Below are 24,437 nucleotides of genomic sequence, written 5' to 3' on the forward strand. Positions count from 1 at the left end.
AGGATGACAGTTTCCTAGTCCACCCATATAGTGCCTCGGCCAAAGATATGAATGTTGCGCCCCTTTTTTTTGCTTTTTCGCTATATTTTTATCTTTTTTTTTATCTGTTTGTTTGGGTTTCTCTCGTTCTCTCGTCTCTTACGCTCCACCACGAAAGCCAACCTGTGTGTTACTCTTTGTTTGTGCGCTTGATAAAGGGGGGGATTTTTTTGTATCGAAACCATTTGGTTCAGTTTATTGCTAGATAGCTGTACATATATTTGTGTACATGTTTTACTTTTCCATCCTTTTGCCGTGGTTGTGCTTTCATGGGGTGTTACGATTTATTTTTTTCCTTTTGTTCATGATCTTTTTTTGCATTCATGGCAAAACATGTGCATAGCGGAATTTGGGGCAAGTGTGCCATACGGGGCAAGAGTGCCACCAAGCATTTTTCCTTAAAAACTTTAGTTTAATGATCAATTGTGTATACTGTTGGTTGCTTTCCAATGACTAAGTATTCTGAGCCTAATTGCATATAGACCAATCGATATTTCCCATTGTATTGAACTTATTTATATTGAGTTTCAAAATTGAGCAGAATATTATATTTTTTTAATCCAACCAAATAAGCTCTCAAAAATCATGCGAACAATCAACCGAGAAAATATTTACACCACCGTATAGCTGAGAAAACGTGAAATTTTTTGTGGGGTTAGTTGAAAAAAAACTTTCTTTTTGTCACTGAAAAATTCAATTTCAAAAAAGTTACAACTTTTGGGGCAAGTGTGCCATCTCTGCTTGGGGCAAGTGTGCCACCATCTTTCATAGGCGCGAGCTGTCAAAAATGTAAACATTGTTGTAGCGTGCTGCGGAATGGTGCGCTATTGTGAGCGGATTCCACGCCAGAAAAACAGAACAGTAACAAACCATATTGTGGTACAGTTGGTGGTCAAAAGGGGTTCATTGGTGACTAAATACATGTAGGAATATATACACTAGTGGTACAAACGTAATAATTTCCAATTATCTAAGAAATACGGTTATTTTAACCAGGTGGCCGTCTTGCCTCATACGAGTGGCACTCTTGCCCCATAGCCCAAAAAACAACGTCTTTTTGGACCCTTTTTAAAACGCTTCAAAAACTGTTTTATTTGCACTTTTTTCAAGCGAAACTCATTTATAAGTGAGGAAATAGATGTAAAATGGTTATGAGATTTAAATCGGCTTTTGAAAAACACGTTTTAGTGAGTTATAACTTGAAATGCTTAAGGTGGCACACTTGCCCCAAGTTCCGCTACATTCATTTTTATGAGTGCGTTTCGTTGCGTTGTTTTGTTGTTTAGGTTTGTTTTCCTTTTCGACATTGGATTTTGCTATAATTTTTGTTGCGTCTCTTTTACTTTTACTTTACTTGTTTTGGAATAGATATTTTACATTTATATGTTATTATTTGCTGCTGTGCTTTTTTTATTTTCCTTTTTTGCTTAATTTTCTTGTTTTTCCATATGCTTTCCTCGTGACAGCATTTGTTGCGTGTTTTTTTTCATATTTTTCCTATTGTTTTTGTTATTTTAAATCGTTTCTAGTTAATTATAGTGTTAATAAAGTTCAGTTGTATTCTCCAACACAATTAAATAATTCCCTTCTAATGCCAATTGTCCTTGGAAATTAATACCGTACTCACCCGTTCCGTGCCGATTGACGTCATCAAAATGTTTATTTTCCGGTCTCTCACTCTTTCTTTCGTCCCCAAGTTTCCCAAGGACTTCGTTTACATAAACCCACCCCGTAAAGTACGTACGTGCTGTTTCTTGCTCGCGTGTTGTCATGTTCACACTACCTTTCACTAAAGGAGTACCGGGCCGTTCACGCGATTCTGCTTTTTGGGAGGAAATAGATATTCTTGAAGACGGTCTACCAACTAGGACGAGTGTGGTAGAGCTTCGTCTATCTGCTCCAGCCAGTCATTTACTTCCTTCCTGCTGGTGGATACATCCAGATGTGAGCGTTTTTTTAACAGCCAAGACAACCCAGTTCAATGCCACACTGGTAGCGAATGTGTGTGCGTGTGTGACAGAGCATCCCGTACAAAAGCTCATTTGATGACGCGCTTACTATCTGCTTTCTCGCGTGCTTTGCCTATTGTGTTCCACCATTGCCATCGTAACGCGCAGACTATTTCAGGCTTCACCGATTGCTTCATCAAAGAGCAGGAGCAGCAGCAGCAGCAGCAGCAGTAACACAAAGCATTCCTTTACATTTGCTGCGCTGCATGGAATGCAGTTACACCGGTGCTTTTCGCTCGATGAATTCGACTTCTGGAGCGTTCGCGTTTCACGCAGCTTAACGTTTTCCGCCCCGGTTGGTTTGGTTGTTCCGCGCAGTGCTCCGCAATGGTTGCTATCTTTCGGCAAGGCACATCTTTCGCCAACACTCTCCGTCCATTCCGGATCCCCGTACCTGCGTTGGTGTGTAAAGGGGAGCTTTCGTTTTACGCGTTTACAGTGGCAGGATTGCAGCTCCTTTTGTCAGCCGCAACGACATTCGTTTGAAGCCATTACCGCTTGCCGCGAGATGTACGTTCAGGCAACCCCCCCCCCCCTCCCCCCTCTCCCGCTCTCTGTGTACCTACCCGATGTGTTGTCCGCGCACACACGAAAAAACAAAATGCAAACACAACAACATATGTTTGACCAAAAACCAAAAAAAAAAAACAAAACGCTAATTTTCTTCATTTTACACACATACAGGGCAGAACAATAGTGCAATTGATACCAAAGCCTTTAGTAAGTATTTGGGTTAGTTTGTTTTTTCCGATTATCGTCTTAGTTTTCGGGATGTTTGGTTGTTTTTGTTTTGTTTTGTTTTGTTTTTTTTTTAATTCTAGTCCAGCCTGTGATGATTTTGTGCTTTTGTGTTCGTCTTGTTTGGCGTGTGTTTTGCTCCTGTTTTGTTTCAATTCACAAATGCCGATTGTTTTATCTTTATTTTTGTTTCTTTCCTTACGTAATGGATTAATCAACAAAATTTTAAAGCTCAAAATTAATAGAAGAAAGGCAGAAGATGAACAAAGTCTTATTTTGTTTCTTCAATTTATATATATATATATATATATATATATATATATATTGTTTTGTTATTTCAAAAAAACATAGTTGTTTTAGGTTATCAAAACGATTAAAAAAGTATGTGAATGTATCTCTGTGTGTGTGCGTATATTTTTTCTGCGTAATAGCGATTAGAGTGTTGCGTGCGCGTGTGTGAGTGTGCTCATGATGAGGGAACGCCCTTTGCGAAGGTGTGAAATTAAACTACTCACCCGTCAGAAAGGGTTCATCCCGTCATCTTCATCAGCACACGCACATCAACCTTTCGTACCCGTAGGAATCTGCTCTAGTGCTAATCCGTACCCCTACCCCTGTTAGATCGTCTCGGCCACTCACACCCCCAGCAGACACCCACATTAACACTCTCCGTACCATTGCTGTACCCTTGTTTAGCATTGAACGCATCCACCCGACTTGGGTGTAAAACGGTCTTTTACACCACCACGTCCTTTACTAGTGCGTAGCAAAGTAGTTGAAATTATTCACACTGTTGTAGCGTTTCACCCGTAATAGCCTCAGCCTCATGTTAGTTGCAGCAACACACTGCTACACTGCTAGCTTACAAGTTGTCCGTTTGTCATCGCACTCGTGGTGAGACAGATCAATCAACTTGACCTAGTCCACGGGAGCACACACAAACACGCTCACTGTCTGTCTATCTACTTCTCTCGCTCTATTTTCCCTATCTCTCTCTCTCTGTTCGTACCAATACTCTGTCTCTGTACTCAACTCTGCTTGTAGTGATGGCAAATGATGTTTTGTTACCCCCTCTAGTAAAGGCAAACTACAATATATACGCACATCCCAGGGGGGGTTGGTTCGAGATCGGCCAACACCAGCAAAGGAAGGAAGAACGTGCGGTGGGACTTATCTGACTCTTTTTACCCGTGTCTGTGTATGCTTTTGTTTTGTGTGTGTGTGCGGCTTAATCGCTTGTCAGCGCAGAACATAGTAGCCGCGTAGCGAGCGCCCTCTACCGGCACATTCACTTTCGCAACTAAAACTGCTAACTCACCCGTGTTCGTTTCCCCCTAGTTCGCAGCCACATTAACACATTTGTTTTGCTGTCATGATGTAGTGCACAACATGCCAACATCATAGCGCTTTTCGTATAGAGAGACCTTAGGTCGGATAGTGCGTTCCGCTGACAAAGCTGGTCGGCAAACTGTAGCTTGCGTAGCATGCACATCGTTCGCAGCACGTGTAGGTCATAGTGCTATAGTGCACAGTGTGGTAGTGATGCGTATGCGTGACAATATTCACTGCTAACTTTAGTGTAGAAAAACAAATGCGTTCTTTTTAGCTTTAAACACATCTTCAACCTCAAAAGAAAGAACGCATAGTGCAGTGTGATTCAATTACAACTACTATGGATTAAACTTGAGAAGAGTTTTGAAACTTGTGGGATCCAATTGAATGTATTTTATTTCCTACGGCAACATAAGACGTTTTTTTTACCTAAGTTTGCATACCCGCATTTAGTGGAAGGGCTACACTTTTTAATTGTTTTATACAACAAATCAATTGGGAAGCTCGATTTGATATTTGTCACATTTTTAATATAAAAATATTACAGTCTGTTCCCGAGTTACGCGGTTTCTGCGTTTCCGACGAATCCGCGTAACTCGAATATCTGCGTAAGTCGAATTTCACGTTTTTTGACTAAAATACTATTGATTACTCGGTGTTTTTGATTTAATTTAATGCTTTTATATACTTTATCATTTATTTGGTATGATTCGTGCAAAAAAAAAAATCTAATATTGAGGTCCTTCACGATTCTAGTCAGTTTTTTGTATGGAGTTTGATAGTTGGAGGCTGAAATCATGTAAACACTCCATACAAAACCACACAAAAAACTAGCCTGCAATTTTCAGTCTAGATTCTTCTAGCCACAAAGCTAGAATTAGATTCGAGTACCTGCTCGAAAACACAGTGTTGTTTACATTTGTCCCAAGGTGCATTAAAGAGATCAGGTGGTGGAATCTGGAATCAAAGTGTATGTAGTCCAGGTGGTCTCATAGCATTTTTTATAACCAAATTTGAATATCACGTTTTGACAGAACGAGTGAAAACTTTCTGGAGGCTTGACGAATACTCAAAACAGCCCACCTGTATATTCTACTCACTTAGATAGTTGCTCGAAAACTGCTATACAATGCAAATAGCTGACAGGCTGAAATTTCAGCCTACGAGCTTCAAACGGAAAGGGCCCCATTTATGGCTTTTAAGCGGTTTCAATTTGATAGCAAAATTGCAATTTATACCGAACTTGAAGTAAATTGTACTGATTTGACATATAATCTTGACAAAAAAAAATCGCGTATCTCCGAATCCGCGTAAGTCGAGAACCGTGTAACTCAGGAACAGACTGTAATATCTAACGATGCGTTACCACATGCCGTGACAATTTTGCGCCTAAAAGCGCAGGAAAAAAAGTTTAAAATAGGACATCAGAGTAAAATGAACTTAAATTATGGTTACAATTAAAGTAAAGGATGCTTCTAAAGCTAATGAAATATCATTTTTTGTCCAAAATGCAACCAACTTTCCAGCAAAACCTAGAAAAAAAACATGGAAAATCTGTTTTTAATTACATTGAGGTTGAGCTTTCAGCAATTTCTTGTGCTTTTAAAGGAGCGCTTCAGCTATGCCAAAGCTTGTTACCAAAACAAATTGTTTTGCGTACTCGAGCACCCCGTACCAAGTTATGCTAATATCAAACAAATAAATCCGATAACTGGAGCAAACCGCCCTGAGAAAGGTTACCATACACATCAAACCACTGTTTGCATCCGTGCTGGCTCCTCACCGGTGCTTGCTACCTTCTTACAAACATGGTTTTCCTGTCCTGCTACTACCTTCCGGTGCACATCTACCCTCTTTTACCATGTTTATAAGTTTGTGGTTTTGATACGTTGAGTAAAATTGTGCCCATACTCTTGCACCTACGTGCACAAAGTGCAAAGTTTTCCAGCACCTACAGCTTCCCGCGCTCATAGTGCTTCGGTGGTAGATAGAGAGCGACGCAATTCAAGTTTTACAGCACTGAATTGGCATTGATTGGCAAGTGGGATTGGGTCGGGTGCGTCTGCCTCGTCTACTACCAGCCGCTGTGAACCCTTTCCAGGAACGCTCACACTTTCACTCACTCGAAGAGATGCGGCGTAACCGGAACGCTACAGGGGCTGGCAAATTTTACCGCCTGCAGAACCCGATTCGATTTGTTTCTTGATTGAGTTCTATTGTACTGCACGCTAGCGCAGGAGATTGAAAAACGATGAAGTTTTCTACTGGTTGCTTCCGTTGCCACTTTGCTCTGCACAAACCGTTCTCCGTGATGTGGGCGATAGTTTTAAGCGCCATTTTCCTGAGGTAAGGTCCAAGTTATCTCATCATCTGGGGGTCGGAGAGTTGAAAAGCGTACCGTTGTTTTGTTGTTCAAATGAGAATGCGATTGGATTGTGCTGGTGTGGAAACAGTTATGCCTTACCATTTCTTCTATGGTGTTGCACAGCAGAAAATATGTTTCTAAACAATCCTTTTTCTGCAGGAAACAATTTACTTGCTACGCTGGCAGCAAGAGCTTGTCGTTTAGTTTTCGCCTTGTTCCGAGAACACGTTCAACCTGTGTTTGACATTTGTTTCTCTACAAACTCCTAAATTTATGCAATATGCATGTCTGAAGCAGCTTATTCCACCATGTCACAGTAGTTTGACATGAAGATATAGTCTTCGGTTATGGTCCTTAAAAAACAACAAAAATCTAAACATTTGAAGCTTTTTGTAAATATTTAAAGTTCTCAGACCTATTTCATTAACTTAGTATGTGGAACACAAATTTATGGAAATATTTTTTTTCCTTTTGAAACAAACGATCGATTTTAAAGTATGCATAACGGAAATTTTGCAACTGTTTCAAGGATTCTATTTGTGCAGTACGCCAGTAAGCCTGTTGTGGTTGTGGTCAGTGCCCGCATTATGTTGCTTTTATGTAGTTCAAAGTCCAACACATAGCGCAGTGGTGATATTTACATCCGCAATTGTACGCCGCGTCGCTGCACTGCACTCCATGGGCTGGTCGTTATGATTGATGTCCCCAGGAGACGCAAAGTTTTGCTAACAATTCTGCATTGGACGCAGCAGTCATGTGCTGCTGTGGTTTGTCAATTACAATATTGCATCAGAAGTGGTGTTGTTAAAATTATAGTGTGAATGTTTTCCAGTAGTCGATACATTCATGAATTTAAATAGACTTTCAAAATTGTTATTAAAGCTAAGCCTTATTCATTTTTGAACAAAGTATGTAAACTTACAATTAAAGTGTTTATAGATTTCTTCAAATATTAGAAATTCATATGAGATTATTCTACATTAATCGACATTGATCTTCCTATATGAATATCAAATAGCTTTTTCTTTCATGGCTAAACAATCACGACTCAATAAATAAATCGCTGTACACCACTTTTAGCCATAAAGCTTCTAGTTCAATAGAGCCTTTTTATAGCCATTATGCTGCAAATCATAATGCCATAATTATTGAACGATTTCCCATCAACAAAACGATTAAGCCTCTTCTTTCACTGCGGGCAGGCAAAAGATGAAAAGCTTCTTCACCAGCGTGCTGGCACCGTTGGCCAACCGAGATAACGAATGCAAAACGAGGCAAAATTCAAACAATGGCGCTCAAACGCAAACAAAAGAGGGGACCGGGTTTTTGTGTGTTGGTAATTTTAAAATTATGTTATCCATAATGCGGAGCAGATACAATAAAAGCGCTCGCCTTCAATCATTGTCACCTTAATTGGCTCTGTATTTATTGGACTTGCGAGACGAGCGAGACGGGCGACATTTTCCACCCTGTTCGGGTGACATTTTCGGGGACCGTTGTTTGTGCTTCTTTTTGCTTTCTCCGGGATTGTAGTAGAAAGTAAAAGACCGCTTGCTTCTCTTCCACTTGTTTTCCCCTCGCGCCCGAAACAGGTACATTGAATTATGTTTGCACAAAAAGCCATTCATTAAAACGCCCAAAATCTGGGCCCGGAAATCAGCTACACGGTATGGAGATTGGCAACATTACCGACACTAATTCAATCAGGACTATCTTTTGATAAACCACAGCACACTTGGGCGACCTTGGCAAAAGCATTAGCCAGAACCTGCACACCACTCGACCACCTGCTGGGAAAGGATTCGCTAGGGCCGTTTTGTGGGTGCTCGGATGAGCCGGGCTCTTTGCTAATGTTTTTAGCCATCACCTTAATTAATTTTGCTCAAACTTGGCCCCCAAACGCTAAGGTGGAGGCTTCGTTCTGTGGGTAGAATAACTTTGCGATCACAAAAAGACGCCTAAATGAGCGAGGGAGATGTTTTGAGAGTGAAGCTTTAGAATCCAATTCAGAAGGGCAATTGGAATATAATAAACGTGATAATACTAAAACGTGCCACAATGAGAACAAAACTTAAAAAAAAAACAATTAAGTAATGTTGTTAGGATCAAATCTTTTGGAAATTATTGTTTTTAATTAAACAAGCCACTAATGGACTACCAACAAATTCTTTAAATATGTTGACTATTATTTGATAGAACGCAATTACAATGAAAATTGTACAGCTCTTCACAAAGCCACTTTGAAAAGAGCCTGTAGAATATCTGTTAAATAATTGAAAAGCGACTGTCGTTTACTTTCTTTCGTTTTTCTGTAACAAGCGAAACAAAAAAACATTTTTCACCATGGTTGAAAAACCATCCAATCCAAAAATTCCCATCAAACATCAAAATGCAATAAATGAGTCTTCCTTGCGCCTCGGAAAACGAATTCCTGCGATGAATAAAATATTTCGCAGCCTCTAAATACAATTAAGTCCTTCACATAGAAACACACACAAACTCACATCCACTCACACAGCCAAAAAAAGAACCACTTTCTGAGTCGTACTTGTGTTTTATTACATTTCCTCCCACTCAAACGCTTGCGTTACATCGGTAAACTGTTATCATCGCTTTCCGGTATGCGTGTGGATACTTTCTTTTTGCTTCGTGGGTTTCTTTTTTGTTTGTTGAGCTCATTCTTTACCACGGTGAACGAGCATTCACTTTACAATATTGAACGAAACGGTTTCCCACATAATGATGGGTATGTGCGTGCCCGAGGCCCGTGGCTTTGATGGTTCCACAATGTTTAACCGCTCGTCGATGGTTTCCGCGGTTCGGGCCGACCTGCCGCTTCCGATGGAAAAAAAACCCTCAACCACATCCACATCCTGCAACGTGGTTCGATGCACTCAACTGCTTTCATTGCGTTGCTGCACGGGAAGAATTTTTAGATGGCAATTTAACAGTGGATTTTTGGATGGATGGAGTTTCCAAACAAAAGACGGAATTGCTTTTAGTGAATTTGATTGGTTTTAATTTCGCAATTGGGAGATTTTTCGCATTCGTTTGTTTTTGCTGTCGCTTCAAAAGCTGTTACAAATTCATGTCAATTGAATTGAAATTACAATATTCATTTTTGCAAAACGAGCTGTTACGTTTCAAATTTGTGTAAGCAATGGCGGAGTGATCTTATGTTTTCATTCTGTTAACATGAATTGTAAGAATGCGATATTGCAATGTCCTCTACAGTTTACAACTTACAACTTGTGTTTGGCACAATGCATAAATCGATTTAAATTTTTAAACGCCTTCAGTTATGCAATCTGCATGACAACGCATTGTTTTCAACAGGTTAGGTATGCTTATATTTAAACCTCGTCTTAGCGTAGGGTATTGTTTGTTCGGTTTATCTCTGTAATCTTTTCCTAAAGGTAGCTTCGCGTCTTTTGTCCTTACTTATCGCATTGTAACATTTCACCACTCACTCACGTGCTTTCGTTGGAAAAGTATTATCTTCCATCCAACATTAAAAAAAAAACCTTTAATCCATTTCACTTCACTCTCAGACGTAAGCCTTCATGCTGTGGATCGCCAAAAGCAAACATGGCCCCATTGCCCTAGATCAAGTTCATCGGGTTAAACTATTCCACGCGGGATTAGGTAGCAGCCGTAGCAACGGGAGAAGCAATCGGAGGCACCAGCGAACGAAGGCAAAGAAGATAAGGCCAACTGCTTCAAGCATTATCGGCTGGCTAGGGAAAATGTTTCATTGCACTTTCTTCAATCGAAAAAAAAACCCAAAAGAATCCCAACGCTATGCCGTCTATCAGGTCACGAATCTTTCAGAGCACGTTGGCATTTGGTCAAAGTAACGGAGTTTTTACCGTATCTGCTTCGTTACTGCTGTAAATTACTCCATCCAAAAACCTCTTTCTCTTGGTTGGCGATCGTCCAAACGGGCTGAAATATGAAGCTATAGTAAGGGAAGCATTTCATTTCCCGCCTTTTTAGTTGGCAATTTGAACTTTGAACTTTACACTGTTCCGTTCCGCTTTGAACTGCTCGATCTTACTGGTGAAACTGTTCGCATCGTTACCCCTTCGACAGTTTGAAGCAATTGTTTTACTTTGTGTGAGTGTGGGACTTTTATTAGGCAGAGTTTTAGATTACATCTTTTCATTTCCTCCATTTTCTTTAATCTAACTCAATTCAAGTACTTTCAATACAGTTGAGATTGAAGTATCTTCCAACCATTTTGAAATTCAGTACAAGAACAGTCATACATATTTGAAAAAACTCTGAACACAGAATGTAGCGTAACATCATTTGAAGAAAATTTAAAATTTTGAAGACAAAAAAGTTTCATTTTTAGGATGGTATAATAACCAAGAGTAATGAATTTTCCGAATAATGTAGGAGCATCAGTTTGACACAGTAAATTATTATCGCAAAAAACTCTTATTATCAGGAACTTAATTTATGTTTTTATTAACTTCAAATTGAAGAATATTTTTTAAGAATGTTTCATTATTTGTTTAATGTTTGACAGCACTTGAGCTGAACAATAAATAAAGTGATTGAAACCTATCAAATTCACTAAGAGGCGAATGCAGCCCACAAGACTCAAATTCTCTATAAGTAATCGAACAAACAAACTACAAAATACCTTATTTTGCAATGCATATTGCATACTTTAAGGCGTAAAAAAAATAAAATAAAATCAATCAAATTATGTTGAATTTAGTAATGTTTTGTGAAACATGATGAGTTTAGCTGTTTCAGGTTAGTAAATGTCATCAACGATTTCCAATATGAAATAAAATGCTCGCAAGCTCTATCATAGGATATCGGTGCATACTTTTAGGCGTATTATTTGAACCTTTTATAGCTATTCTTAGGCTAATACAAAGAAAACCAACCACAACTAAAGGTTATGTTTTGTTGTGTTGTATCCTTCTTATCGCCTATTTTGGAGTTAAATCAATGAATCAACTGCTTAATAAGCATCTCCTGTATCATTCCTATTTCTGCATGGTTGAATGTGCTGAAATGAGTCAATATGAAAGCATTTTGCTTTATTTTTAAGTAACCATTTATAAGTGACATCCGGCTACCAACCGTTGCGAAACACGTTAATGGAAAGATATGCATAATTGCAATAGAATAAATAGCTGCATTAGCAACTCAGCGCCAGGAGATGTAGACAATAAAATGGCCATTCTTACAACAATCGGTTGCACACTTTTTTATCACTCATCACAAACATGCCTCACCAAGTACACACAAACACGTTGCGTTTCCATTCAATTGCATTCGTTAAACCCCATCTCGTATGCTTCGTCCATCGGCTGCTTGTACACACTTGTAGTACATTTGCTTTTGCTTCCTGCCACTGCCTTGACTGCTCTAAGTGCACTGCATCTATTGTTTGAATTACGCTCGAATTCTTCACCCGATTGCGCTGCCTTCCTCTGACACAAACGCGTTCCCATTCCCAGCACGTTCTTAATCCTTCTTTCTCCTCCCTTGAACCCTTGAATGCTTCCTCTGCCATGTATGTGTTTGTGCGTGTGCGTGTATGCTTTTTCGTTTTTCTTGCTCTTTCGTTTCACTCTTCCGCTGCTCTACTTTGTATGTGTCTCTCTGTGTGTGCGTGCGTGTGCTTTTCTCCTGATTTCGTGATGGCAAAACCGTTTCCGAAACAGTTTTCCTTAGATAAGTCCCACTTTCAATACGTGCGTATATATTGTATACGTGCCCCATTGTTATTAGGCTGCTCAGACCCATCCCGAACCTTTGGCAAAAGCTTCCTGTATGGCACTAACATCGATTGGTTTCCGCTGGAAGGTAACTGCGACGCAGACGGCGAGCGGCGGCGGTATGATAGCGAACGTGGCGGGCGGTTCCGGCGGTATCGCGGCGGCGGTCGTCGCCGTGATCGGGCGCCCCCTGCCCACGATCAGCGAGACGACGACCGCCTTCACGAACGTCTCCTCCGCCAACACGAGCCCGGAGAAGGGCTCGCTCGGCAACGGTATCGAGCGGGACCGGATCGAGATCGATCCGCCGACGGCGGACATCTCGATGGCCTACCCGTCCGGCAACCAGGCGTCCTGCTCGTCCACCACCCGACCGCCCGGCTCGTCCGGGCTCGCCTCGCGCAAGAAAACGCAGTCGTCCACCGACTCGAAGCGCGAGCGGAAGGCCGCCAAAACGCTAGCCATCATTACCGGTGCGTTCGTGTGCTGCTGGCTGCCGTTCTTCATCATCGCGATCCTGCTGCCGACCTGTACCAGCTGCAACATCAGCCCGCTGATCACGAGCGTCTGCCTCTGGCTCGGGTACTTCAACTCGACGCTCAACCCAATCATCTACACCATCTTCAGTCCGGAGTTTCGGCACGCGTTCAAGCGCATCCTTTGCGGGCGAAGGTACAGCTTGCGGCGGACGCGAAACCTCGGCGTGCGGCATATGCGATAAGAACGAGAGGACCCGAGAGAGAGAGAGAGCATCGGATCTTCTACTGCTGTTTCTGCTGCTGCGTGGGATTCAACGGGTACGACGGGTGCTGGACGGTGGTGCCATCTGGCGCGAAAACCGCCAGCCACCACCACTACTACTAATTACTTAGCGAGCTGTGTACGATTTACTCTTACTATTCTAGAGCAACAGTAGTGTGCACCAATCGCACCACCACTTTGTGGGGTGCTTGTGAGTGTACTGCGTGAATGTCCTAAGTGTGATCCATAAGTACAATGTAAGCAGCGGCAGGTTGCTGTAACGTTTAGTAGCACTGACGTAGCCGCGTAGTGTAAATATAGTGAAGCGAAAGCAGCGAGCAGAGACTGTACATCTCCTGTCGGACACAGTCGGCTAGGAAGCACACCACACATTCACAGAAACGGGAAAAGGCGAGGGCAATGGAAGGCGGCGGCGGTGTGCGAAGGTCAGCCAGCCAAAACCTGGCGGTACCGGTGGTTCCGTACCCGTCACATCGCCCAACCATTTTGCACTCGCTTCTTAGGAAATACATAGTTGACGTAACCTTCGTTTATTAAGCCAGTGTAACCTTAACCTTTTTCTAGGTCGATAAGCTTCAGAGGGGGCGGGGGGATTGTGGAAGGAGTGCTACACGCGGGCTAGCCCTGCCGAACCATCGTAGATCCACAAAAGATTTAGTGTTAAGTGCATGCAAGAGCTGATTCTAAGTTTAGCGGAGCTGACGCGGGTATCGCCTGATCGCCTACACTCTCGTAATGCTCGGGAAATGGTAAAGGATGTCAAAACAATCATGTCCGGTAGGTGTAATTGTGTAAGTTTTTGTTGGTCTTTGGGAGATTGTGTGCAATTACGTGATTGTACACTCCAACTCTTCTAGGAATGCATACAAAAAGCAATGTTAAGGTACATTTTCAGACAACTTTGAGTATTGTTGGGGTAAGAGTTCGTCTCAAATTTAAGTCTCATATTGTTCGTCATCTTCCTTTTAAAAGTAATTTGTATGAATTGATTGTAATTGCTGATGTCATTAATCTTTTCCTGTAATACAGAACCACTCTTTAAACTGCTGATGTCTCCAAAACAATCTTACCGAATGGATTCAATTCTCTTAACTGTTACCGACTCCAAAAACTGATCTACATTACTTTTATCTTTTTGATCCTTACTGTATTGCAATACTACTGCCAATCGTCACAACCCACCTTATCATCACTTCGCCAATTTTCTCCACTCCCGAAAAGCATCATGCTGTACCACTATCGTACTAAGACATTAAAATGCGTAACACGTCTCTTATGCGGGCCAATAAAACTGGACACAAAACATAAAACAGTGCCCATGAAACGTCACCTCGCACTGTGTGTTACGGCTACGTAGAAGATAACGATGTTCCGGCTGGTTTTGGGGCATCTTAATTTAAGAACTCCGAGCGAAGGAAAGAGCGTGCTGCCGTGTACGCTCAGACTCACACACCGATTAAGGTTGGGAGATGTTAATTTTTAATGAATCACGTGAGATGAAAGTCTAACGTTCGATTTACGACAGAGCCATGCCATGATACGGTACGCTCACTAGTTGTGAGAGAGTAGATAAGACTATATCCCGCCTCGAGGCGTTGGACGGAACGTCCAGCGTTTATTTTGGGCAATGTTTGGACCCATTCTTTGAACCTTGTTTGGTGAGTATTTGAAGCATGAAGCGAGAACAAAGCAGTATCATGGGTATGTTTTCTATTGAGTTGTTGGAAATTCTAGCTAAATGTGTGTTTTTCCTCAAAGTTTTACATTGCAACAGGCAATACATTTCTATTCTTGAAATATTTCAAAGTTTTCATCAGAAATAATGCTCCAACGGATAAAGCGCCATTTGAGAGCAAAAAATCGTATATGAAGCCTTAAGATACAGTCAAAAAATATTCAGCGATACCGTCGAACCCGTTAGTTCTCGGGAACGTTTGCCACGACGCTCTTTTTTCCTCATATTTCACCATTGTTATATAGCTGGCTATGAAATTAGTAAAAGTGAGCGTTGAAGCGAAAGAACGAGTTTTTCAATACCATTTATTGTTCACATAAAGAAGACGCCGTATAACATTGAATTACAGTAATACAATCACTGTATTTAGGCAACTGGTTATACCGTTTTTTTCTTTGATTTCATCCGGCGAAACTGGCGGCATAACTTGTGCAATGCTTGTCCTAAACCGAACAATAGCATAAAGACTTGCTGCATTAATTGGAATCATTTGAAACCATCGAAGCGTAACCGAAACTTGATTATTACTTTAGAATGCTTCACAAACAGGCCCAATAACCATTCTCCCCAAACGCAGTGTACTAAATGAACCGAACACCAACGCATTGAGCTCAAATCAAACGGAAAAGCCTATTGTCGAAAAACAATTGCACAGTAATCCGCTTATTTTACGCTCCAAAACTAATCACAAAAGGCTTCCAATTCAACGTAAATTACTACGCATACAAACAGTTAATATTCAATGCGCTTGTGTTAGCAATTGATTTGCGGAAGGAGAAGAATCTTAATCTGATGCGATCTTCTATTCAATGCGATGCACGTTCAGCCCTTTAAAGTAGCTTTCTTTTAATTCAGCTCCTTTAATCATACTAAAGTGTCTAATCAGTGCAGTAAAGTTGAAGCGAGCTTTCGTGTTGTCCATTGATCGTTTGTTTGTCAATGAAGGAAGGAAAAACTACGAACCATGTTTCCACAAATTAATACACTCCATTCCTTTCAATCAAGCGGTCTACTCGTATGCAAGCCAGCTGGCGAGTGATTGTTACTAATCAATCCGATTAAACGGAGGAGAAAGTGTATGGTCCGGAAATCTACAACGACCAGAGCCTGTTGTCATATGGGAGTTAGTACGGTCATCCCTTACCCTACTGGAAGCAATCTAATCCCTATACCCTTTCAAGACGATTGACTTTGAAATAGACAATCCCCTCTCGACGACCTGCGCTCAGTTTATCCAATCTCGGGGTTAGCACAAGAATGTGCCATTAGGTTATTGTACGAAATCTGAGCTTGAATTTCAAAACAATATCGATCCCAGGAGTTCAAGATGAAAGCTAGCTTCTGGAAACACAGCCAAGAAGCAGTACCGGCATGTAGTCATTATCATTTTCCGCAAAAAAAGGAAGACACACACTCCGGTTGCTTCCTGGAACTCCCCGGAGTTCGGTGACACCTTTTGCCGATTGTCTTTGACTTGCTCCGGGACAACACTAATCCGCCTAAGCCGACAGGGGACTTACGGGTAGGCTTTACACTTCAGGCTTAACCATACCAGCTCTCACCGCAAATGTCAAATCGTATCCTTTTCGATTTACCCACTCACTACTTGCTGCTGCTGGGACGTTGCGTGGGTTCTTGGTCGCTGTGGCATTCCTGTACTGCTCGGGCGTACCGAAAAATGGCATCCTCCAGATAGGGATTCCGTTCTACCTGTGTATGCCGGGCTGGGGGCTGTGCGTCATCGGTGATAGGTGACTCAATTCTTAGGCTTTTTCTTCCGCCAATTCGGATAATGACAGCTTGAAGAATCGGCTTTGTACCGTGGGCCATTTTTTGAGGATTGTAGAGAAAAAATCCCACACAAGGTACATGGGTTTGATACATAAAGGTACAGCATATGGTACAGCAGTGGTATATAAATTTCCAAGAAATGTTTCCTATCGATCGAAAGATTGTTTTTTTTTTTGCTTAAAGGTGAAAGTTGTAAGGTGCTCTTGCAACTCAATTCAACCATTTTCAATGTCGTAAAGGGGAAGCAAACGATACTTTAAATTTTAAAGCATAAAACGTAGTCGAATTTAATGAGCGTAAAGTGATTGATTCTTATTTTTTCCTATTTTGCAGACTTATTTATAAACATCATAAAAAGGCGACAAAGTTATCGTATTGTAAATTCTAATATAATACTGACCGGCTTGTAAAATCATTTCAATATACTTTGTGAACAATAACACTTGAGATAATCAACATACACTTTCTACAAAACCTTTACAATAATACATATCCAAACACAAAAATCTTTGCACAAAAAACACCCCCACAATGCCCTCTTTAAAGACAAATGAAACTGCTGAACGTCACATCTCTATTTAAATGTCCCGCGATGACACACTCAAGCCATCCCATGTGCTGGGCCACTTGTCAACGGAACGAAACAAAGAAGAAAAAACAAACCGACAACAAAACGAAAAACAGCCTTCCCTCTTCATAAAGCTCGTATCCGTAGCCGTAACCGTACCAAACCGAGCGAGTGGCAGGAAAATCCAGCTCTCCAGGGCCTAAGCTTACCCGGGAGTTTTGACTTTAGGATGTTCGCCCATTTTTGCCGAATCTTATCACGTTCCAATTCGTGCCTATTAAAAAGCAAATCGCATGCGGGATGTTGTTGTTGCTCGCACTGTGTGTTCGGGTTCGGGGTCCACTAGAACGACGAATGAGCACACGTATGGATGGGACGAACGAGTCCTGCTCCACTCCGGTGTCCATTGTGTATTTCGAGATGGCCGAAGAACGTACAGAGATTAGATGAGATTGTTCCCAATCAAACAAGCCCTCGGGCAGAAGTGGAGCAGCAACATGAAAGCGTCAGCTAGATTTTGTGAACCTATTTCATTGCTTTTTCTGTATATTTCCGTGTGTCTGAGTAAATACTTGCTTCGAATGGAATTATAATTTAATTTTACAGTGTTTTATGACTTAAGGGTAAAAGCACGAAAACAACCACATGAGAAACATCATACCGCCGGGGTTTCTATAATCAATTATTTACTTAGGGAATTTTAATTGATTTTTCCACTTGCTACTACGATCCCTTGCGTATCCTTCACCAACAGAATGTCTAGAAAAGCAAAACTGCATCAATTATCCTTACACTTGCAAGGACGCTGCTGAAAGAAGGTCCGACAAAACCATTGCTCTCTTACGCTCAATCAGTTATAAATTATCCTAACAAAGCTTAACTGACCGTTAACGGTCACCGTGTTACCACCTCTCCCTGCACTTTCTTACCTTTTGTGTCCATGTATTATCCTACCGACCATGCTAGAAGGATGCTTCTCTCTTCCCCGGTAGCGGTTTTTTCGCTCTTCTCTTGAGCCCATCCATCCTAGTCCGATGCGATTGCCATTAAATCTTCCTTTCGCTCAGCCCGGGTAGACCCAGTACACCGGCCACCAGGTAAATCACTTCATCCATGATCCGTGAAACCACTTTTCCGTACCGTGCACAACGGTCGCCCACCAGGATAACGGGCCACCTTTTATCCCTTAGTCAGCTTCCGTGCGCTTAGGTTAACAGCCGCTCGATTTCTTCGCGCAATTTTCTTTTCCGAATTGATATTGTCCGGTTGATTGGTTAGCCAGCAAGAAAGGTACTGCTTTGCTTCATAATCAAGGGTAGCAAAATTATGAAAAGTATTGCTATTGGAATGGTTTAGCCGAGCAAGAATTCCAATGGAGACGCCGGGTACTTTTCGATTCACTAGAAGCGTATGGAGACGCATGGTACCGTCGTACGGTAATGGAGGCGCCTAGTAGTTTATGATTTTAACAGGCTTGCTTGATGTTTCAGCTTTAAGAATAGCGTACAGCTGCAGGCTACCATGCAATCGAATCACAATGACCTTTTTCATAGAAAAGAAATCCAACTTCAGCACCAACACCATTCCTCTAGGTGTCTTCATACAAAAAAGGTCACCAAGGACTTTTCCTTTCATGGAGGACAGTGAAATATTGCAAGAATGGAAGGAATAACTCGTTTTTTTGCCCTGTTGGATAGCAAATTGGCTATAATTGCTTCTGCCGGTGACAGGTTTGTTTCATTGTCCTCTAGATGTTAGTGTTTTTCTTTCCCTTACAAACGAGTAGTGACTACGAACGTCCACGAAAGTATAATTCTGTCGCTAGTATGAAGATTAAGATTCAATATTACGGATTATAATATTTAGTTGCATTGAAAGTGAGTTTACCTAAAACGATAGCAACAAAGACAAATAGGTTTAATTGTATTTTTTCCATAATTCTTTCAAATTTTTAAACCATTCAACAATGCCACGATGAAGCATTGAAGCAATCCAGCACAAAGAGAAACCAGTAACCAATGAAGGTGGTTTCACCTCACCTGATGAACCACTTTGCCTGATGAACGCCACTTTGATAAATGAATTTTGTTCCAGGTCTGGTCCGTGCACTGGCTCTTGTGTCAAGCCATGCCTGGCACCAAAACAATCGCCTTCTGTCTGGCTGCTACACGGTCGAAGGAGTTTTACACCGAGCACCGAGAACGTTCGTGCAAGTTGGCTTGACTTTATTTAACACTCTCACACACCCACAGACACACAGGCTGGCTGAGCAAAAAAGTGTTTTCGTTCCTGCTCGTTGCACCGCAAAACAGGGCAGGAGGGGGGGGGGGGGGAGGGGCAGAGGTGGCAAAGGTGTAAACTTTCTACTTTCTTCGTCAATTAATAATGGCTGTGCGGTTGAGGGCGTACGGTTGCAACGAGACCTGTTGATTCGAGGCCTAGTCGGGGCCCCGCAAGCTATTGCTGTTTTACAACTTCATGGAAAAAACACTCCTCGGAGCTGTTTAAGCTGTGTTGCTTGCGGCGTTTTGATTCAGTGGGAGAAAACTTGTGAGAAATACGGTTTTATACACTCAGTTTTCATAAATGGACGTTGTTTTTTTTTTTTTTTGTTGCTGGGGGTGAAAATAAATGTAAGTCTTTACTTATGCTAATTAGCCTTTTTTCCTAATTTAATACCTGCCGTAACATTTACATACCACACCATTGTACTGCCTTCGTTCGTCCATTGCCATAGAGAGTAGGAAAAAAGGGAAAGCACAGTGAGAGTGGTTTAATCCCTCTCATAAACAATTAAACACAGGCAAAACGACCCTTCTTCCAGAACAACAGTTTGAATGAGTCTGTATGTATGTATTGTGTTGCGTGTGTGTGTGTGTTTGCTTACATTGCTTAAGCAATAAAACAAATAGAACTCAACCTTCCAACAGCCACAGTACCACAGACCTGAGCCATGTCTATGAAACAAACCCATAATAAAAAGGATTAGAACCCCTCATCAACCACACAACGGCAAACCACGCAGCACGTAGATTTAAAAAAGGAAGAAGAAAACTTTAAAACTTTTCTAACAATACGGGTGCTAGAGTAAGAGATACTGTACCAGGAGATAAGACGTAGGATCAAATATGAAATGTTCAGTGAATAAAAAAACCACACCTACACATGTGTGTTTGCTTGCTAAACAGCAAGCATATCATCTAATAAGGCAATTGACAAATTTCACACCGTAAAACTGTGTACATATAAACACTTTAGCTGCCTCACAATGAGGCCTGTAGGAAGTAGGAAAGAGGGCCGCGGCGGGAAGGGTGCTGTGTACATATGCACAAGCAAACACCACTTGACACAGTCCCAGTCTCCCCCCAGTATGTGCTCCACCACAGTGTCCCCAAGCATGTCCCCGGTACCGGGAATAAACTACCATGAAAGGAACAGAAACTTCGTCCCCCGACGGTTGACGAGCACCTGCGCGCTATGGACCAGCTTCACCAGGTTGGGATCGTGTTTACATATTTGAAGTGTGCGTGTTTGAGGTGAAGCACTTCTTTGTTTACATCCGTCGACAGTTGAGGTTTCGAGGGCACAAACAAGAGCGTCCCACCTCATCCTGAACCTTTTGCCAATCTTTGATGTATTTGAGTCTGTATTAACCCTTTGAATGATACGATACAGATTAAAGCAAATCAAATTAGGTAGGTGGGCTTAGAGGTGCCGGCTGCAGCTGTGCATCACCAAAGACAATCCCCGGTTTTGTATTTAAACAAAAAAACAGGTGTTAATAGGTGAACAATTCAAGAGCTTTTGAAAATTAATAGAGGTAGTTAGGACGAGGTGAAATCAAAACTTTTATATTGTTCTGCCAAAAAGCCCTACAGGATGAGCACAGTTGGTAATTATTTTCCACTCCCGAAAGTTTACCGTTTTGTACTGCGAATCAATTTTATTTCGCTTTTTAAAAATCAGAACATCGAGAAGGAATTTAATTGGACTAATCAAAGAATCAGTACCAATTCCTATTAGAAAAATAAAGATCGTTAGAAATTCGAGCACTTTTCGAGCAGTTGTAAGAAGTTATTTTGAAAATTATTTTTTTACAGTTAGATTTTAGGGTTTTAGTAGTTGAATTCTCTTTTTTCGATATTATGTTCCATTTTAAAACAATGAAATTAAATGATATCAAGTGCTCGAAACAATAAGCAGTCTACTATAAAAAAGCGTATAGTTTACGATAAATTCCCTCACTCAGTTGAAGTTGGAAGCATTCACATGTGAAAATAAACTACGAACCAATCCCATTTCATAAAATCGAATACTGCAAACGCAATTAAAAACTAAATTCGTCCCCGCCGCGAGGCACCAGTGACCGTATCTTGGAGCCGTTTACTGCTTTATCTGTCACGAAGAAAATCACATTTTTTTTAAATCCCTCGGCAGCGCGCTCGCTCACAGTACTCCACCGGCACCGGCCCTACAACCCTACAATCGTCCCTTTATTTCGTCCCTTTGCTTCTAACCAACCATTGTGACTATCTTCCCTTCTGTACATCCATTCTTTCCTTCCGAGCCCCACACGACTACCGTGTGGGCGAGCGCCTGATACCGATGGCCGGCGCTTGATAACACAATTATTTGACGATTGTGCTGACGTTTGCTCGTTCCGTCGGCCGTGCGTGAGCTTCCAACTGGCTCAAAGGGAGCAAAGCAATGAAAGCAAAAATGTTGTGCTTTTCTGTTTTTCAAAAGTGAGTTTGCCCTCGTGTTTTGCTCCTTGCACACGCGCCGATTTATTACGAGCCGTCACATAATCGTCGCTCGGGCAGCAGTGGAACGTAAAGCTTAACGAAAACCCACCGACTTACTAGCAGCGATAGAAGGAGGAGAGAGAAAGAAGAAAAAACGAATGCCAAGCAGAACGTTAAAATAACAGAGCATCCCGAGACAGTGCACACTCAACCGCCGGTAAATGAGCCCAAAATGTGATTTTCCATTCCGACATGCTGGCAGCACGTCTTGACGCGTGATACACATGCACACAATCTTGTGCTGCCTGTGACGGCTGGGACGAATAGATTCGCTTTTTTTTATTTTCCCCCGTTGCCCCAACACAGACAGACAGGGCTCGATTCCACGAGCTGTAATTAACACGAGATGCTCACGTTACGAAGCCACGCGTAAATAACTAATCCGCTCCCCTGCCTCTGTCGAGAGTCTTCGATTCGAAGCAATGGCAGCGAACGTAACGGTCATCCAAAGCCGTGCGCTCATTACCCTCATTATCGTTACCAGGGAGGAGTCGGGGAAAACCCCGTGGAAAAGCTTGCTGTCTTTCGTGTAGAGCAAGGGTGGGCGCTGCTTATCAACGTGCCCAATCTGCCGTGCTCCGGGTGGCAATGGTGGCAGAAGAATGATGTTTTATTTCCCCTTCATGTATTCATTTATTGCTCAGCCGTGCTCATCCCACACCTTCACACCAAAACGGTAAACAAATCCTTCGTCGTGCGTTTTGGTGTGAACCGGTGGGTTTTGCGAATATCAAGGACATACAAAGAGAGAGAGAGAGAGAGAACTAGTCCACAGACAACAAAACACCGTGTGGTCACAATGGTCACCTCGTTAAAGCTAATAGCCAGTTGGAACCAGTAATGGTTTCGACAGCATTTTTCGCCCGTGTTTTTCGCTTTCACTCTCAGCGCCACGGGCATTAAGGTGCGATGACCTTTTCCCCGAAATGAGATTACACATTTTGTCATTTAGGTTTTGCACCTCCTTTTTTGTGTTTATTGCACGGAGATAAACAAAAGAAACGGGGTCAACCGTGGGTTAGACTAAAGAGAAGCATTAGGCCCTCCACCTCGACTTGTGCTGAGATTGAAGAGGTGGTGCTAAGAATAATGCTCCACATCCTTTGCACCGTGACCGACCGTGATGGTAGTGTAAATATCGTTAGAAGAAATCCCCATTTGATAGATAGTCGTATATATGTATATTTTTGATATCGTAGGTAGGAAAAAACCGTCACCTTTACCAAATACAAAACAAAAAGATGAAAATAAACACCTAAAAACGATTCCCAGTTGTATTCCCATTTTCCGGCAAGCGAGCAGCACGACAGAACGCGCAGCTCGATGTGATAGACAGCCGTGTGTGCGGTTAGCAGATACACAAACATCACTCAAATAGGCATCACGATACACACACACACGCGTACAAACAGTCGAAACTAATTTAGATTAATCTGTGGTTAGAATGGCACGGAACGAACGCAAACGATGGTGGTGAAGGTTCTGGGGCGAAATCTGATTCGCTGCCAATTACGCACGTTCCTTGATTAATTACCGCGCGGAATGTTGCTCACTTTTGAATGTCACCGTGTAGTGGCAACGCGCGCACCGAAACCGAAAGGGCCTACTGGGTGGCACGTGACCCACACAGGCTGAGGGAATGTGTTTGGAAGGCATTATTCAAATTTTCACTTGCACACACACGCACGGAGCAGTCATTTGAAACCAGAATCCCCCACTAGCGAAAGCACACACATGCACACGCGTGCTTTGCATAACTTTCGCATTTTCCGAATGTGGACCGGAACTATACTTCCAATGTGCGGCATGTACACTGCTCGATTGAAGTCACATTCCTGCTCGCTCGCCGCTTAAGATAATCGGCGTTTTCTTGGCAGGTGTCACTAGGAACGTGATACGCGTGCTGCGAGCGTTACACATTTCTTAAAGAGTGGCTTGATTAATTAATGCAACTTGCTTGATAAAGCTTTGGCCTTTAAAATGTGCAAAATGCATAGTTTTTGTTTAACTTGGACACAAAATCCCAAAATTTTATTTCTGATCGAAATTAACTAAATTCTTTAATTCCCTTTTTCCTAGTAATGTAGTAGTAAATTTCCTAGTGGAAGTAATATTTTTTTTTTAATTTTGATTACAATCATTGTTGTAATATTTTTGATTTAATATGATTCCAAAACGAATCACGGAAACCTGTTTTGTGCTAGCTTTCCAAACTGCTTTACTATCCTGGTCACGGCACCAAAATAAAACCAAGGAAATAAGTAATTTATCTCATTTTTGTCGTATAAGTATTTTTGAAGCATCATTAAGTATTCCTTATTGATCTTAATTTATCTTAAATGCAAAATAAATGCAAAATAAATGAACATTGCAGTGGGTTCCATTGTATTTTCGTATTTTTATGTTACAGTGTCACAAAAATGGCTATAAAAACACTTATATTTAATTGGCTTATTTCAAGGAAAATTGTGAAATATTTAATTATCTAATAAATCCATGCCTATTATTTCTCTAAGCAAGCAAACAAAACAACATTGAAAATGAAAAAA

General features: G+C 41.6%; 1 protein-coding gene across 2 annotated transcripts in view; it reads left to right on the top strand.

Annotated features, from left to right (window-relative positions):
* LOC120957297 (5-hydroxytryptamine receptor-like) overlaps window positions 1-24,012 on the top strand; it is a 107,096-nt gene extending 83,084 nt beyond the window's left edge. The window contains exons 6-7 of one of the 2 annotated variants that reach the window (XM_040379422.2): window positions 2,733-2,768; window positions 12,316-24,012. In XM_040379422.2, coding sequence (XP_040235356.2) covers window positions 2,733-2,768; window positions 12,316-12,948 — 669 coding nt within the window. In that variant the 3' untranslated portion in view covers window positions 12,949-24,012. The remainder of the gene's footprint in view (window positions 1-2,732; window positions 2,769-12,315) is intronic. The other variant, XM_040379423.2, reaches the window with a different exon arrangement.
* The last annotated feature ends 425 nt before the right edge of the window (window positions 24,013-24,437 follow it).

Source organism: Anopheles coluzzii, chromosome 3 (assembly GCF_943734685.1).
Source record: "Anopheles coluzzii chromosome 3, AcolN3, whole genome shotgun sequence".
Classification (NCBI taxonomy): Eukaryota; Metazoa; Arthropoda; class Insecta; order Diptera; family Culicidae; genus Anopheles; species Anopheles coluzzii.